Genomic DNA, 17,753 nt, shown 5'->3' with positions numbered 1-17,753 from the left:
ACTTCAATTTCATATTTTGCATTTTATAAAACGAAACACATAGTTTCTCTAAAATTCGAGTAAAAAGAAATTGAAAATTCAGGCGTAGGTACATGCAACGTTAAATCTCAGATTAGTTAGAGAAAGACCTCCAGTATCGTAATCTCGCAAACATCATGCTTATTTTGTTAAAGACTTAAAAACCCACAAACGATGTAAATAGGTAAGGTATATACGATTTTCTTGAAATAGCACTTAGTTGAACTTCTAACTTCTCCTGAAAAACTTTGTACTGTAAATATTTTTGGGCTATATAAGCAGGATAATGTAGTGGACGTGCGTAGTCCGGTTTGCATCTAGCATTGTAGATAAAAAATCATTTGTTTTTCTTCTACGCTTGAAGCACAAATGATTTTTTATATCGAATGAAAGGACTTTTCAAAGAAGCAGTTTCAAACAATATTGTAAGTTTTTGTGTGTATGTTTCTAGCTCGTTGTATTCACCAGATCTTTAACAATTTTCTTGAAACCAGTGTGTTTTCACCTTAGGCTCTCTCCCCACAAAGTAACTTATAATGCTCACGTGACTGTTTTAAATATATACATTTTAACTAGTATAAAGCATTAAAATATTTGCTTTATCTTTAAACTTCAAAGAAAAAATACCAAACTTAAATTTAATGGAAATATATCATCTAACTTTACCAGAGCAAAATTCAGCCGTCAGAAAATATGATTCGCAAGAGCCAGTAGATTCAATTTCATTTGTGATTAGAATTTTATTTTTTTAATATAATAGCATATCTAACCACGGACATCGTTAGGCAATTTTTCTGAATTTACTGTTGGGAATTATTTTAGGAAAAAGAGTAGTAGACAGCTATTAAATGATACAGATCTCTCTATTATTATCTGTGGTTACTTTTTCTCCAACGTTATTTTATTAATAAGATGAAAATAAAAATTCAAAATTCAAAGTGGTTATTCGGATTTTAAATTATGATTTACCAATTCAAAAATTTAGTATCAAAATTATAAATAATAGATTTTTGATATTAATGGTTCTAGAAAGGAAGTTAATCTAATTGTCAGAAACCAGTTGCCGAATCTAACAAAAAATAGGTAGTTCAAAATTCACAGTTTATTGGCCAAATTACGTCATGTTCTAGGTTGTGATACGATTGTTTGACATTAAACGATTCCTTTGATGAAACAAAACCAAATCAGATTGGATCAACTCGAATTCAAAAACAAACATGAACGGTACATATGTACGGATATCCATTCAAAATTACGGCAATCATTTGAAGATTTGGCAAGCATCGCCTGTTAAATTTACAGGTTATCATAAAGACATGTATGGAACAATTATCAATCTCATGCGAAGCATGTAAGTGCTTTAAAATGTTCAATTTGGTATCGTAATATAATTTTTAAACGATAATTTAAGGGGGATTCAGGTGCATATGTTAAAGTCAAATAACTTCGATCCGTTCCCGATATATGATTTGAACAATCCAGAAAAAAATCTAAAACATCTATTACAAAATGTAATGAACTAAGTTTCTATAGATTAATTTTAATTCACATAATTATTGAATAAGAAAAATAATTATAGGCAACAGATATTGAGATACCATATATTGCCTTACTCGATTCTGGACTACCTAGTATTCTCGACTTGGATGGATTATTTATGTTTGAAGATGTTAATATTATTTCCGGAGGTGTTATCAGAGCTCAATACGGATATTTTTACCTTCTTGGCATATTTGAAAACAATGTGAGGAATAATTTAAATTTTAAAATTCAAATTACTTAACAATAATTTCCACCCACTTATATCAGGTTTGGATTGTAATTGGCCTTTACATTTTTATAATGTATATTATCCTTCGATTAAGTATGAATATCTTAAAGCGAATTAGTTATCGCTACGATAAAATAATTATCAACAAATGGACGGATCCCCTTCTTACTGTTTTCGATTCTCTTTGTGTTCAGTATCCAAGTGCGTATACTTTTGAACATTACTTTTTTTTCATAAAGTTTAAATACTTGCATTTCAATTATGAATCAGATTTTGATAAGACTACTTTATCTCGCCGCGTAATCTGGTTCATTTGTCTATTCACTTCTACATTAATTAACATGTTCATCTGTTGCAACTTCTTGTCGAAGCTTTCGTCAGCTGAAAATCCATCATACATAAACAATATACACGACCTTCTTGAAAGACCAAATATGAGATTTATGCTGAAAGAGGGATTTATTCTAAACTTATTGCAGGTGAGTAATTTAATTCATAAATTCTCTTTTACTGACATCTTATAAATGTGTTTTGTCCAGCCTTGGTTTTCGTTACGAGTTTGCATGAGCCTCTAACTTAGATGTATAAAATAATAATCTTTATTTACTTCTGCCATAAGTAGAACAGGTGAATGTATGATATGGTTAGTTGTGGCTTGATCTGCTTGTTCTAATGTACCCAAAACGTCACTGGGTACGTCACGCGTCTGGTGAATTACCTCCCTTTTTAATCAAACACCTATTGTTGGCGCCACTATATAAACTCAGTGAGCATGTATGAGAAGGAGAATCGGAGAGACCAAATTCTCCGTCAGCCCCTACCCCTTTTCAAACCGATACCTAGTTATGGCTCTGTGTCCGAAATCCGCCCATGCGCAGTCGCCGCAAGAGAGAGGAAAAAATCAGAGATGTTTTTTTGCGGCCAGTATTCTTAACGTATCAAGTGACGTCTGGCTCCTCAGCTGTGCGGCGAAGTAGGTGCACGTGAGTGAGAGATATGGGTCTTGCAGCTCTTGCTGTTATAGTTACGTCTCCCTTCCCTCGGAGACTCTCCTTCTTATACATGCTCATTGATATACTTAGCTAAAGATCATAACTGAATTGTATAATGAACTAATTTTTATTCAATGAAGACCTCTCCAATTCAAGCTGAAAGGGCACTGTATGAACAAGCTGTGAGAACAAAAGGCATTTTCACCATCCAACAAACGATTACTGGCTCTTATAAATCTGTTTGGGCTGGAGAAGCAGCGACTATTTATAGAAAAAGATACCTTTTTAAAATGGTACCATATTTTCACCCTTGTCAGAGAAACTCATTGTCGTATTTTCACGTTTCAAACGATAAAATTACGTCGGTATTGTACAGCATACCGAGTAGGAAAGCCATGAATCCTTTCATTAAAAAAGTGTTCTACGAAAGGTATAAATGATCTCAATTCTTCTATTTTTAATTTTTATTGACTTTTTAATAATCTTTACAGGGTATCGTGGTATGTTGAATCTGGCTTATATTATTACACGTACGAAAGGGGATCCGATAAAGGATTGCATTGCCAACGGGATTTAGAAGACAAGAACAAAGCGCCCATGCTTAAAATGCGATTTAGTAACATGGTTTTGCCTATCATTGTACTCATAGTTGGATATCTCTTGGCTACCTTTGTTCTTATTTATAGCTTGTGCTTTGGAATGCCATAGGAAATCTTTACGTGTTTTATCGGAAAGTGTTAAAAGCGTCCTTTTAATGACAAAACCCTTTCAAGAGAAATGGCACTAAAGTGCACTACAAATATAACAATCTTAAAAATATCTTAAATTTCATAATTCTCGTGTTACACAACGAAACAAACATTTTCTCATAAAGTGCAATGATAAGAAATTAGAAGGTCAGGCGTATGTATAGGCAATTTTAAATCACTGATTATTTTATGAAAATCGTCCAATACCGCAAATCTTGCACATCATAATAATTTTCTTAAAGTATTAAAAACCCACTAACTACCTAAATAAGGTACGTTTTTCTTGAATTATAACACTTAGTAGAACTTTTAACTTCTCCTAAATAATATTTTTATTGTAAATATTTGATCTTTAAATTGTGACACGGAAGTAACATACTCCATGTTGTTTAGCTTTAATATCTAGTTTCTCAAAGACTAGTTTTATTTTCTGAATAGTCACTAGAATTCAATCTGAACGTTCACAAATATGAACGGCACTTACGTACGGATAGCCGTACAAAATTACGGCAGTCATTTGTTCATTAGGAAAGCGTCGCCTGTAAAATTTACAGGTTATCATAAAGACATGTTTGAAACAATTATCAATCTCATGCGAAACATGTAAGTGCTTTAAAATATTCAATTTGGAATCATAATTTAATTTTTAAGCGATATTTTAAGGGGAATTCAGGTGCAAATGTTAAGGTCAAATGACTTCGATCCTCTCCCGTTATATGATTTGAACAATCCAGAAAAGATTCTAAAACATCTATTACAAAATGTAAAGAATTAGTTTAATATAAATTATTATCAATTGACGAAGTTATTAAATGAGCAAAGTATATATAGTATACAGACATTGGAATACCATATATTGCCTTACTCGATTCTGGACTACCCAGTATTCTGGACCTAGATGGATTATTTATGTTTGAAGATATTAATATCGTTACCGGAGGTGTTATTAGAGCTCAATACGGATATTTCTACCTTCTTGGCATATTTGAAAACAATGTGAGATATAATTTATATTTCATAAATAAAATTACTGTGCAATATTTTTACATTCTTATATCAGGTTTGGATTGCAATTGGCATTTACATTTCAATAATGTATATTATCATTCGATTAAGTATGAATATCTTGAAGCGAATCAGTTATCGCTACGACAAACTAATTACCAACAAATGGACGGATCCTTTTTTTACTGTGTTTAATTCCCTTTGTGTTCAGTATCCAAGTGCGTACTTTTTAACTTGGAATTGTTTTCAAATACTCAAAATTTTTAATATTTATATCAGATTTTGAGAAGGTTACCTTATCTCGCCGTATAATTTGGTCTATTTGTCTATTCGCTTCTACATTAATCAACATGTTCATCTGTTGCAACTTCTTCTCGAAGCTTTCATCAGCCGAAAATCCATCATACATAAACAATATACAAGACCTTCTTGAAAGACCGAATATGAGATTTATGCTGAAAGAGGGATTCATACCGAATTTATTGCAGGCAAGTAATTGAATTGATTAATACTCCTATACTGCCATCTTAAAAATGTGTTTTGTCCAGCCTTGATTTCCTTGCGAGTTTGCAATAGCTTTAGCTTAGGCCCGTCTGATTGAAATAACAGTCTTTCCTTATTACTGAAATGAATAGATCTAATGATTATAGTAGATGAATGAAAGATATGGTTATAGTTTTGGCTTGATAAGCTTGTTCAAATGTACCCTAAACTCGGGTACGTCATGTAGTAGAGCCGTGACGTTGTGTTAAAGAACATGGGTCTTAAACATTTAGTTAAGGAGGTACGAACCACCAAACATTTTCCCCTAAAACAACGAAATTGGCACACATGTGGAGTAAGACATATCAGCGTGCTCAACTTGTTTAGACAATTTCAATAGACACTAATCTAAGAAAGTTAATGAGCCTTATCTAGCAGAGGTGTACGTTTAAAGGTAGATGTGTGCATAAGCTGGTAATGTAATTCAAAGTGTAACAGCACAAGAGTTGAAGTTAACATGGTTATTTAGAGGTATTCTTAAAATTATCACTCTTGTGCTATTACACTTTCAACAAATTTTTCATAACCAGCATAGGCACACTAAAATAGCAAATGTGCAATTACATTTTGAACGTACATTTCTAAAGGCTCATTATCTTTCTAAAATTGGAGTCTATTGGAATTGTCTAAACAAGATGGGCAGGCTGACGTTTCTTACTCTACATGTGTGCCAATTTCCTGGTATTACATTCCAATGTTTGAGGGCTTGAACCTCCATAACCCAATGTTTTTTGACACTTTTCACCCAGTTTGACGCAATGAACACACCCAATATTTATGAATATGTATTAGCAAAACCATTTTTACTCCGCTAAAGTTCAAAACTGTGTTGTAAAATAAACAAATATTTATTTATATATATGAAGACCTCTCCAATTCAAGCTGAAAGGGCACTGTATGAACAAGCTGTTAGAACAAATGGAATTTTTAACGACAAACGACCGATTCGAGATTCTAACCCATCTCTTTGGGCTGGGAAATCGGCATCTATTTATAGAAAAAGATACTTTTTCAAAGTGGCTCCAAATTTTTACCCTTGTCAGAGAAACTCATTGTCGTATTTTCACGTTTCAAACGATAAAATTACGTCGGTATTGTACAGCATACCGAGTAGGAAAGCCATGAATCCTTTCATAAAAAAAGTGTTCTACGAAAGGTATAAATGATTTCAATTCTTCGATTTTTAATTTTTATTGACTTTTTAATAATCTTTACAGGGTATCTTGGTATGTTGAATCTGGGTTATATTATTACACGTACGAAAGGGGATCCGATAAAGGATTGCATTGCCAACGGGATTTAGAAGACAAGAACAAAGCGCCCATGCTTAAAATGCGATTTAGTAACATGGTTTTGCCAATCATTGTACTCATCGTTGGATATCTCTTGGCAACCTTAGTTCTTATTTTTAGCTTGTGCTAAAGTAAAAGGAAATCTTTGTGTCATTTGTTGGGAAGTGTTAAAAGCGTATTTTTAATGACAAAAACGTTTTAAGAATAGAGGCGCTATAGAGAATTTTCGATACATTACTGATATACTTTTAGTGTATGTCAGTAATGCATTGAAAATGCTCTATGGGGCCTCTACTATTAAAACGTTTTTGCCATTAAAAACACGCTTTTACCACTTTAACAATCTTAAAAATATCTTCAAATTCATATTTCGATTTTTATAAAACGGAACAAACATTTTCCCATAAGTGTAATGATAAGAAAATAAAAGGTGAGGCCTAGGTATATGCCACGTTAAATCTCAGATTATGTAAAGAAAATAACAACAAGCAGTGCAATGCTCACGGGATATGAAAGACTTGAACAATGTCCCTTAGTTTAAAATTCGATTTAGCAGCATGGTTTTGCCAATCGTTGTACTCATCGTCGGATATCTCTTTGCGACCTTTACTTATAACTTGTGCTTTGGTGTGCAATAGGAAATCTTTAAAGGTTTTCGTCGGAAACGTTTGATAGCATCCTATTAATGACAAAAACCTTTCAAGAGTTCACGTTTTAAAGTGCACTACAAATATAATAATCTTAAAATTATAAATATTATCTATGCAATAATTTAACACTCGAACCATCAATTCTTAACCTGTACTTAATAACGAATATTTATGTTACACTTTGTGAAAATCTACTGGCAGCTAGCTAAATATTTTAAGTGACTCTCATGAATGGGTAAAAGAAGATTCGAGGCGTAATATACATTAACCGATCAATATCGATGCAAACTCAAACTGGTACTGATCAGCACCGATATATATTCACTATATAAAATAATTAGAGTACATTTTCAAGGTAATCTTGAAAATATCTGCAATTTCACATTTCGCGTTTTATTAAACGAAACTAACATTTTCTCATAAAGTGCAATAATTAGAAATTGAAAGTTCAGGCGTAGGGATATGCAATGTTAAATCCCCGATTATTCAAAGAAAATCATCCAATATCGCAATCTCGCACAACATGCTCCTTTTCTTAAATAATTAAAAATCCAATAACGACCTAAATAGGAAAAGTACGTTTTTCTTTGAATAACACTGAGTAGAACTTTTAATTCGTCCTGAAAGAGCTATTTTTCTTGTAAATATTTCGTATATATAATGTGAAACAGTAATATAAAGGCAGGATAATGTAGTTGACGTGCGTATTTCTGTTTGAATTTAGTGTTGCGGGGTAAAAGTCTTTTGTTTTTCATCCACCTATGAAGCACAAAAGAGTTTTAACGAAAAACGTTACGGACACAGAAACAGTTTCAAACAGTATTATCAGGAGTCCCCCCCGAAGGGGGGTTATTACAGCAGAAGATAGTTATTGATTCAGAACTCTCAATTATTAACATCGCCTTGCAGACAAACACAATTTAATATTTGTTCCAAAAGAGAATCTAGTATGATGTCAACAGCTAAGGAAAATCAAGCGATGGAATATTTGCTAAGTTAAACCATGGATATGTGTAAATAATAACATATTGTAGATTCACATGTTTTACGTCCCATAAGGCGTTTTGCTTAGGCACCGGTTCATCAGAAAAAATATATAACTTGTAACACCTGTAAGTGAGAGGGAAACTTATATTTTTTCTCTCTGCGCATGGGCGAAAATTCAAACCCACCAATCACAATTCTCCGGAGAGACATAGCTCCTTTTCGACACGTGACCTAGCTATTCGCGTGTCGATTTACAGTCGTCTTACTTCCGAGGATGTAACGCATATTTGTTAGCCGACCTTATGCCCACGTTGCGAATTCATAACCCACAATGTTTGATCTAACTGAGTTAGATATTGAATAACAAAATAGCCTTTTACGACAAATAGACGAAATTATTTTAGAAACTCTTTTAGATACCTTTTAGAAGCTCATTTACCCTAAAACAACACAGCATATATCTATATTTATAACAAACTAGCCGTTACCCGCGGCGTCGCTCGCGTGTAATAAGAACTTCCATCTAAAATGATATAAAGAATGGGTAGATTTTACTGATGACTAATATTTTTGTAGAACCCTAGAAGCGAAGGCACTCGGCACAGTCCGTCAGCCCGTCGGGATATTTTTTATTACTTTTCACGCGGACATCATTCCATAAAGATGGGTTTTTAAGTTTTTGGCCGCCATTTAAAAAGATGGCAACAAATCTAACCCAAAAGACCTTTAGCCCGTCTATAGGTTAAAGGAAACCATTGTACTAAATATTTGTGAAATCGGTTGAAACGCGCGTACTTAATTGCATAGAGAATATTTTTTACATTTCTGGGCGCAATTTTTTAAGATGGCGGCGGATTGGAAAAATCTTTCTTAGAACGCGCCTACTATTTATGAGTAACGTTCCTGCAAATTTTCAGCCTTCTAGGGCAAGGGGTTTGGGCTGGGCGTTGATTATCAGTCAGTCAGTCAGTCAGGACTTTGATTTATATTTATAACAAATAACTACAAAGACGAAAATAAGCGAAAGTTTCAGAAATATAGCTTGTTGCTATTGTTTAAGATTTTTGAATTGTTAATTCAAACTTGTAATTTTTATTCATAAATCTGCAGTTTTAGTTTACAGTTAAAGCACATTTCTCATGCTTAAAAAATTGCTCAAGTTCACTATTTTCTGATAGATTTTTTTAAAAGAAGGGATTTTGGCAAACACTATACTATCTATATGTATTTGTTATCCTTATTTATTAATAAAATTTCAGCCCTTTTCCAAAACTTCACACTATAAAGCCCTTGTATTTTGTTGCGTTAATGCATGTAAATAACACAGTTTTACAAATAAAATGTTCTGTGAAATCAAAAATAGCAATAAGACCAGATGTAATTTTTTTTACTTCCATAACTAAATAATTCTAGGAGAGCGATATTCTAGGAGAGCGATAGCTCTCTTAGATAAGACCTCATACCGACTTTAATGTATAAGGATGGTTTTTTGATTGGTTATAACTTTTTTTGTATCGTATTAACTGCTTTGAAAAAATTCCACAGAACTACAATTCGGGACCTAAATATGTGGTTAAAATTTCAAAAAGATCCATCCATTAGTTTTTCTTATAAAAAATAAAGTTGCTAAGGGTGGTTTTCATTTCCATAAAAATTTTACGATATTTTGATGAAAATCATGAAATTTTCCATAGAAATAACATGGGAAAAATTTAACAGATAGCCTTTTTGTGGAAGCCGTCATGAAATAACTATACGTTTGTTTGATTTGAAAACGGTTTCAAATGAAAGCCTCATATTTAGTATTTGTGCTTTCCAGCTTTCATTGATTAATTTTAAGTTTAAGTATGTTTAATTTTAAATTTTCAAAATTACCCCAATCTGCGTTATTTAAGCATGGATAGACTGATTTACTAGAAAATTGCAGCGCGACCAAAATTGGCCTTTTTTTGCGTTTAGTTGCGTCATATTAATCCGATTGTTTTTTCTTAATGCCTTTTGGTTGAAATGCCCTATCGGTAGTGAGATAAGACTGCTTTAATATTGCCGCCGTGACAAATACCCCGTTTGTGGTCGCCATTTTTTTAAGGGGAAAAAATTTGAGAGTGGGTCCTTTATCGTTGTCATTTTCATATTTTTTGAGGATTTGCTGATGGATAGATTTTAAATATAATATAAAGTAGGTTTCAAGTTTTAATATAAGCCTAATTTCATAATTTTCCACCTTTCTATTGTCCCACAATCTGTTTCTAAACTTGCCACTTTTTTTAAGGCGGTGAAACCCGTGAAATTGCGCTAAGCCTTGGTCGCTTCAGCCCCTTTAATGCTTCTAATCGTGGTGCGCAGCCTGGCAGCCATGGTGAATTAATTTCTCTAAGCCTTGGTCAAAACAATAGCCATAGTGCACCAGGCCCGTCAATCTTATTTCCCATCCTGGTTTCCTCATATATGCTCTGTCTTCGAAGTCTGCTTTGTATTATGCTATGAATTTATGCTTTATTTATTTCGTAAGCATAGGTAACAGTAGTGATAGTTAAAAATGCCGTTATTTATTTACTCAAATCAGGGTTCCATTGTATTAATTAAAACCTTGTATTCTACCTAAATGATTAAAATGTTTCATTTGGTAATGCTTTATGAAAAACAACGCTCACTACAGAAGATTTATACACATATTCCTCACCAACGTAACACGTTTGTTTACCTTGTAAACTATTAAATACAATAAATACTATTGCCATTAACGGTGATTTTCTGGAAAGTATTGACAGCAAACCTTATTTTCTTAATTAATAGTTTACATATTTATAATTTAACTCAAACACACTTTTAACAAGTTATATTAATTGTGGTTATATGTAATATTTCATGAATGAAGCTCAGTTTCGAACAAAACCACTATTAGTGAGCCATCCAACAAACAATGGTTTGGAACTAATAATAATAATAATAGATGGAAATGATTAACGCAAGTTGATAAAGAAATTAATAATCTTTTGATTAATTATGTTAGAAAGGAAATGATTTACGCAAGTTGATAAAGAAATTAATAATCTTTTGATTGGAAATGATTTACGCAAGTTGATGATAAAGAAATTAATAATCTTTTAATTAGTTATGTTAGGAAGGAAATGATTTACGCAAGTTCATAAAGAAATTAATAATCTTTTAATTAGTTATGTTAGGAAGGAAATGATTAACGCAAGTTGATAAAGAAATTAATAATCTTTTAATTAGTTATGTTAGGAAGGAAATGATTTACGCAAGTTGATAAAGAAATTAATAATCTTTTAATTAGTTATGTTAGGAAGGAAATGATTAACGCAAGTTGATAAAGAAATTAATAATCTTTTAATTAGTTATGTTAGGAAGGAAATGATTTACGCAAGTTGATGATAAAGAAATTAATAATCTTTTAATTAGTTATGTTAGGAAGGAAATGATTAACGCAAGTTGATAAAGAAATTAATAATCTTTTAATTAGTTATGTTAGGAAGGAAATGATTTACGCAAGTTGATAAAGAAATTAATAATCTTTTAATTAGTTATGTTAGGAAGGAAATGATTAACGCAAGTTGATAAAGAAATTAATAATCTTTTAATTAGTTATGTTAGGAAGGAAATGATTTACGCAAGTTGATGATAAAGAAATTAATAATCTTTTAATTAGTTATGTTAGGAAGGAAATGATTAACGCAAGTTGATAAAGAAATTAATAATCTTTTAATTAGTTATGTTAGGAAGGAAATGATTTACGCAAGTTGATAAAGAAATTAATAATCTTTTAATTAGTTATGTTAGGAAGGAAATGATTTACGCAAGTTGATAAAGAAATTAATAATCTTTTAATTAGTTATGTTAGGAAGGAAATGATTTACGCAAGTTGATAAAGAAATTAATAATCTTTTAATTAGTTATGTTAGGAAGGAAATGATTAACGCAAGTTGATAAAGAAATTAATAATCTTTTAATTAGTTATGTTAGGAAGGAAATGATTAACGCAAGTTGATAAAGAAATTAATAATCTTTTAATTAGTTATGTTAGGAAGGAAATGATTAACGCAAGTTGATAAAGAAATTAATAATCTTTTAATTAGTTATGTTAGGAAGGAAATGATTTACGCAAGTTGATAAAGAAATTAATAATCTTTTAATTAGTTATGTTAGGAAGGAAATGATTAACGCAAGTTGATAAAGAAATTAATAATCTTTTAATTAGTTATGTTAGGAAGGAAATGATTTACGCAAGTTGATGATAAAGAAATTAATAATCTTTTAATTAGTTATGTTAGGAAGGAAATGATTAACGCAAGTTGATAAAGAAATTAATAATCTTTTAATTAGTTATGTTAGGAAGGAAATGATTTACGCAAGTTGATAAAGAAATTAATAATCTTTTAATTAGTTATGTTAGGAAGGAAATGATTAACGCAAGTTGATAAAGAAATTAATAATCTTTTAATTAGTTATGTTAGGAAGGAAATGATTTACGCAAGTTGATGATAAAGAAATTAATAATCTTTTAATTAGTTATGTTAGGAAGGAAATGATTAACGCAAGTTGATAAAGAAATTAATAATCTTTTAATTAGTTATGTTAGGAAGGAAATGATTTACGCAAGTTGATAAAGAAATTAATAATCTTTTAATTAGTTATGTTAGGAAGGAAACAGGGTTGGCAAAAATCCGGATAATTTGAATAAAATCCAGACCAGTGGTTTTTATTGGATTAAACCGGATTTTATTGGATTTATCCGGATTTTTTAAAAAAATGAGTCATTTTAGTTTTTTTGGAGGCAAAGTACTTCTGTTTAGCTCTTATATAAGTTTTGGGGCACTCCCCGACCCGACCCCTATCCTCGGTTCCAATATAAAATCGTTTAACTGCTAAAATGTTTTCATGAAATCTATTTCTTTCCTGAGTGCACGAACCTAACACTAGCGCGGCTCCAGTGGATCCCTTACAAAGGGACTTTCCTTCTTAACTCCGATTTTGGCATGGCAAAGGCTAGTGGGCGGGATTTATACATGCACGTATAAATCCCGCCCACAAATGCCTCTAGCTTTCCCAAGCCAAAACTGGAGTTCGTAAGGAAAGTCAACCTGTAGGGGATCCACTGGAACCACGCTATGCTTTAAGTTCGAGTAATACTGGTAAAATATTTTAAGCTGAAACTGGACAGTAACTGGTAACATAACTATTAGTTTTATCATTTATAATAAATAATCTTTAGTTATCGCTTCATATATTTTTGCCTTAATTGTTTCTGGTTGTATTTTAATTAATTTTATGGCACAAATTTGATTTTTCCCCATTCATAATTAAGCCGGATATTTTAGGTGGATTTTTTTAAGTGGATTAATCCGGATTAAACCAGGTGGTTTAAACCGGACTGGATAGGTAGTTGCCAACCCTGGAAGGAAATGATTAACGCAAGTTGATAAAGAAATTAATAATCTTTTAATTAGTTATGTTAGGAAGGAAATGATTTACGCAAGTTGATGATAAAGAAATTAATAATCTTTTAATTAGTTATGTTAGGAAGGAAATGATTAACGCAAGTTGATAAAGAAATTAATAATCTTTTAATTAGTTATGTTAGGAAGGAAATGATTTACGCAAGTTGATAAAGAAATTAATAATCTTTTAATTAGTTATGTTAGGAAGGAAATGATTTACGCAAGTTGATAAAGAAATTAATAATCTTTTAATTAGTTATGTTAGGAAGGAAATGATTAACGCAAGTTGATGATAAAGAAATTAATAATCTTTTAATTAGTTATGTTAGGAAGGAAATGATTAACGCAAGTTGATAAAGAAATTAATAATCTTTTAATTAGTTATGTTAGGAAGGAAATGATTAACGCAAGTTGATAAAGAAATTAATAATCTTTTAATTAGTTATGTTAGGAAGGAAATGATTAACGCAAGTTGATGATAAAGAAATTAATAATCTTTTAATTAGTTATGTTAGGAAGGAAATGATTTACGCAAGTTGATAAAGAAATTAATAATCTTTTAATTAGTTATGTTAGGAAGGAAATGATTAACGCAAGTTGATAAAGAAATTAATAAATTAATAATAATTTGATAAATATTATGGGGAAGAATATAATACTTCTTTTCCCCTTCTGATATGGGAACTCATGACGGAGACAATAGGGAGCTAACAGTTCTGACCCTGAAACGTCACACCCTTCTATCTCTTACTGGAGTTTCATCCCCCCTAACGGTTGGAAACAGTATTCTACTCGCAAAAATTCCAACCAGAGAGGGGCTGTGTGACGTCAGACTATCCCCCTAGCCAGTTGTTAGCTCCTTATAGCTTTTAGACCAAACTACATTTTAAATGTCAGGAAGCTTTGACTGTAATTGGATTTAGGAATATTTTGAACTAATAATTCTACCCAAATGATTAAAATCTTAAATTAGGTAAGGCTTTATGAAAAACCACGCTTTCTACAGAAGATATCCACATATTTCTCGCCAACGTAACATCTTTGTTTATCTTGCAAACTATTAAACATAAGAAAAAGCACTGTCGTTAACAGTGATTTTCCAAGGAAAGTAATGACAGCACACCTTATTTTGTTAACTAATGGACCCCAGATTTATAATTTATCTCAAACACTTTTAACAAGTTTTATTAATGTTTATTTTGTTACATTTTAAATATTTTTTGTTTTATTACATTTTTAAATATTTTTGGTTTAATACATTTTAAAAAGTTTTGGTTTATTAAATTTATATTTTTTGACAGTTATGATTATTAATTTTTTTGAAAAAAGACGCTCTACAGTGCTGCCCCCAATAATTCGTCTTCAGCGCTAGCTAGGTTAGTGGTGGTCTTTAGAACTTTCGTAACCGACCAATCAAAATTGTTTTTGCTGGTTTGCAATCAGGGTTGGAAATAAGAAATATTTCTTATAGGACGTGTGTCCAGTGACCCCCTATTTGACTCGAAAATTTATAGGACATTGTAACTGGAGTGTGCGTGCCAAAATATTCTCGCTTCTCCATAGTCAAGATATCAAAATTTCGGGATACTCATTGGTCAAACTGTCCATAGTTTAAAAAAAAGTTATGGGACATTTTAAAATTTTATTGGACAATGTCCACTGTCCTGTGCTTATTTCCGGTTTCGGGCTGCCAGATTCTGAGTGAGTCTGACGTAGCAGACGACAAATGAGTTTTCCTTTAAAATCCTCATAGAGTGGCACAGGCTTAGCAATTTTAATTAATATTTTAGTTAAAAATGGTTTATTGTTCAGTTTTTAAGTGTAAAAGTCGCACGGAAAAAGATAAGGGGATTTCGTTTTACTGTTTTCCTTGTGTAAATAAGAAATATGGGCCTTATATTGAAGAACTTTCGCGTAAAAGAAGGAAGGCTTGAAAGTTCACTTTTAGGCGGCAACTTTCCGAAGCCAGGCTTAAGGTTCGTATTCCTCTATTAAAAACCTGTATTTAATTATATCTATTACTTCAAATTATATTTAGAAGTATTTTATGGGTTAATAAGTTGGTTATTTAAACCAACTTCATACATCGTTTGTGCTCAATTATTTTTTTCTTTCCAATTTTCCTTTTGTTAAAGTTTATGATAAGCCTATTTTTTATTACTCACATTTCATTATTACCTACATCATTGAAATCTGAGTGTTTTGCAAAGGGTTCTTTGTGTACCTTTGCAAATTCAAGGGTTTCTTTGTGTACCTTTGCAAATTCAAGGGTTTCTTTGTGTACCTTTGCAAATTCAAGGGTTTCTTTGTGTACCTTTGCAAATTCAAGGGTTTCTTTGTGTACCTTTGCAAATTCAAGGGTTTCTTTGTGTACCTTTGCAAATTCAAGGGTTTCTTTGTGTACCTTTGCAAATTCAAGGGTTTCTTTGTGTACCTTTGCAAATTTAAAGGGTTTCTTTGTGTACCTTTGCAAATTCAAGGGTTTCTTTGTGTACCTTTGCAATTTAAAGGGTTTCTTTGTGTACCTTTGCAAATTCAAGGGTTTCTTTGTGTACCTTTGCAAATTCAAGGGTTTCTTTGTGTACCTCTGCAAATTCAAGGGTTTCTTTGTGTACCTTTGCAAATTCAAGGGTTTCTTTGTGTACCTTTGCAAATTCAAGGGTTTCTTTGTGTACCTTTGCAAATTTAAAGGGTTCTGTGTGTACCTTTGCCAATTCAAAGAGTTCTTAAAAAGTTCCTTGTGAACTGCTGGGTGTAACAAACATATTAAATTAATCACCACCGCATGTACGCAAAATTAATAAAAATTAAGACCGAAGTAACAGATATTAATCAAAACGCGTCTTGGATTTAACCAAGACCTACAAAGTATCGATAAGAACAAGGTTAATCACTTGACTGAATGCGCAGATATTGAAACTTTTTTTTTAATTAAAACTTACATGCTTAAGAAAGTATGTTCCATCACCCTATTCCATTGAATAAACTTACTTTACTGGTAGTAAATTTTTTCCCTCTCAATAATTTGAAAAATTTACTTATCTCGGGTTTTCGAGCACAATTCCATTCCCCGAAAACATTTTATAACTACATTTATTATCACTTTTAAGAGTTTTCGTGTGGAAAAATACCTCATAACTAGTAACTACACGTAACAATGAAAAAACGATTAGGGGGTAGTCTGCTTTAGCTTCTGCTGCGCCCGATACGAACAAGGAGGATGTATAGTTGTATACCCCCCTTGATAGAAGTACGCCTTGTGCCATTCTCATGCCTTGTCTTTCGCTGGCCTCGTCACCAAGGCAATAGCCCACTCAATTACGCGTTAAGCTGCTCGAGAATTCTGTGTGAATCACTTTTTAAGGTATTCGTCAGCAAATAGTAATTGTTTTTGAGAGCATTCCTCGCCTTGAAATAGGACAACTACGAAATAATTCGACCAAATTGAAGTTTAAATATTCGAACAAATCTTATTTTATAAATATCTTCTACCATTTCAATTTCTATAAAACTGTTCTACCAAATGCATAAAGAGTGCTACCAGAAGTCTCTGGGGCTACTAGAAATACAACATTTACTATAGGAAGATTCGCAGCGACAAGTTTAAAAATCCCATATTCCTTTAAAAACCGTTAATGCATTATCCTTGTTCCTGAAGATATACAGACTAAGTAGCAGAGTCGAGCCACAGCGTCGTAGATCACGCGACTTGGTGAACGCAGGCTATTTTTCAAAATAACCAAGTCATAAATTTCAGGCTACGACCACGCTTAAGTTAACAATTACAACAAAGAAAATCAAAAAATTACGAATATCATGCACGCCCCTACTGCTTGCGAACCATAGAAACGCCATGGCAGAACCGTTTGAACATTGTCTGTCGTACCGTTGCTATAGACCCTTTTTACGTAAAAAAGAGATGTCAATCCTTAGTATCGGGACATATGGGAGGGGGGGGGGTTTGACCCCTCGCCGTCTCTGCTCTATTTATGATCTTTCCATCGACTCGACTCACTCGAGCGAGATGGAAGGCAAAGTTTTACCCCCGTGTCTTCCCATGTCGAAGTGGTCTATTAACATAAGTCAGTTTAACCAAGAGTAAAAATCATAACGTCCATGTTGAATGTGCTGCCATTGTTGAAATTTGCACTAAAATTAACAAAAGGTTTCACTATGGAGCGTTCAGGGCATAAACGGGGATATGTTAGCAACCTATTAACGACACAATGTCATACACGTACTCTCTTAAAAGTGATAATAAATGTAGTTATAAAATGTTTTCGGGGA

The 17,753-nt window shown here is 32.2% G+C and overlaps 2 protein-coding genes and 1 long non-coding RNA gene across 7 annotated transcripts; all 3 read left to right on the top strand.

The window, feature by feature from the left end:
- The first annotated feature begins 81 nt into the window (after positions 1 to 81).
- On the top strand, positions 82 to 3,692 carry LOC149616207 (uncharacterized). Of its 5 annotated transcripts, none has more exons than XM_089857407.1 (9): positions 82 to 202; positions 1,149 to 1,250; positions 1,321 to 1,369; positions 1,430 to 1,529; positions 1,598 to 1,762; positions 1,828 to 1,990; positions 2,060 to 2,268; positions 2,922 to 3,211; positions 3,273 to 3,691. In XM_089857407.1, the coding sequence occupies exons 2-9, from the start codon at positions 1,187 to 1,189 to the stop codon at positions 3,487 to 3,489; spliced, it is 1,257 nt and encodes a 418-aa protein (XP_089713533.1). In that variant the 5' UTR covers positions 82 to 202; positions 1,149 to 1,186; the 3' UTR covers positions 3,490 to 3,691. The 5 variants fall into 5 exon arrangements, with proteins under 5 accessions (XP_089713533.1, XP_089713530.1, XP_089713534.1 ...); XM_089857408.1 differs by lacking the exon at positions 82 to 202 and adding an exon at positions 209 to 443 and having other exon boundaries at positions 3,273 to 3,692; XM_089857404.1 differs by having other exon boundaries at positions 1,149 to 1,369; positions 3,273 to 3,678.
- A 49-nt stretch (positions 3,693 to 3,741) lies between these two features.
- Positions 3,742 to 9,266, top strand: LOC149616206 (uncharacterized). Its single transcript, XM_089857410.1, has 8 exons — positions 3,742 to 3,802; positions 3,969 to 4,133; positions 4,194 to 4,293; positions 4,362 to 4,526; positions 4,591 to 4,753; positions 4,815 to 5,023; positions 5,945 to 6,234; positions 6,296 to 9,266. The coding sequence occupies exons 2-8, from the start codon at positions 4,000 to 4,002 to the stop codon at positions 6,498 to 6,500; spliced, it is 1,266 nt and encodes a 421-aa protein (XP_089713536.1). The 5' UTR covers positions 3,742 to 3,802; positions 3,969 to 3,999; the 3' UTR covers positions 6,501 to 9,266.
- Positions 9,267 to 9,431: 165 nt separating this feature from the next.
- Positions 9,432 to 10,771, top strand: LOC149616205 (uncharacterized). The gene is made up of 2 exons (XR_016376123.1): positions 9,432 to 10,186; positions 10,280 to 10,771. It is a non-coding gene; the product is annotated as an uncharacterized LOC149616205 (long non-coding RNA).
- The last annotated feature ends 6,982 nt before the right edge of the window (positions 10,772 to 17,753 follow it).

Source organism: Phalangium opilio, unplaced genomic scaffold (genome assembly GCF_054372755.1).
Source record: "Phalangium opilio isolate 3A_F unplaced genomic scaffold, DU_Popi_V2 ptg000217l_1, whole genome shotgun sequence".
Classification (NCBI taxonomy): Eukaryota; Metazoa; Arthropoda; class Arachnida; order Opiliones; family Phalangiidae; genus Phalangium; species Phalangium opilio.
The sequence above is the reverse complement of the archived record's forward strand: the minus strand, read 5'-3'. Positions and strand labels throughout refer to the sequence as shown.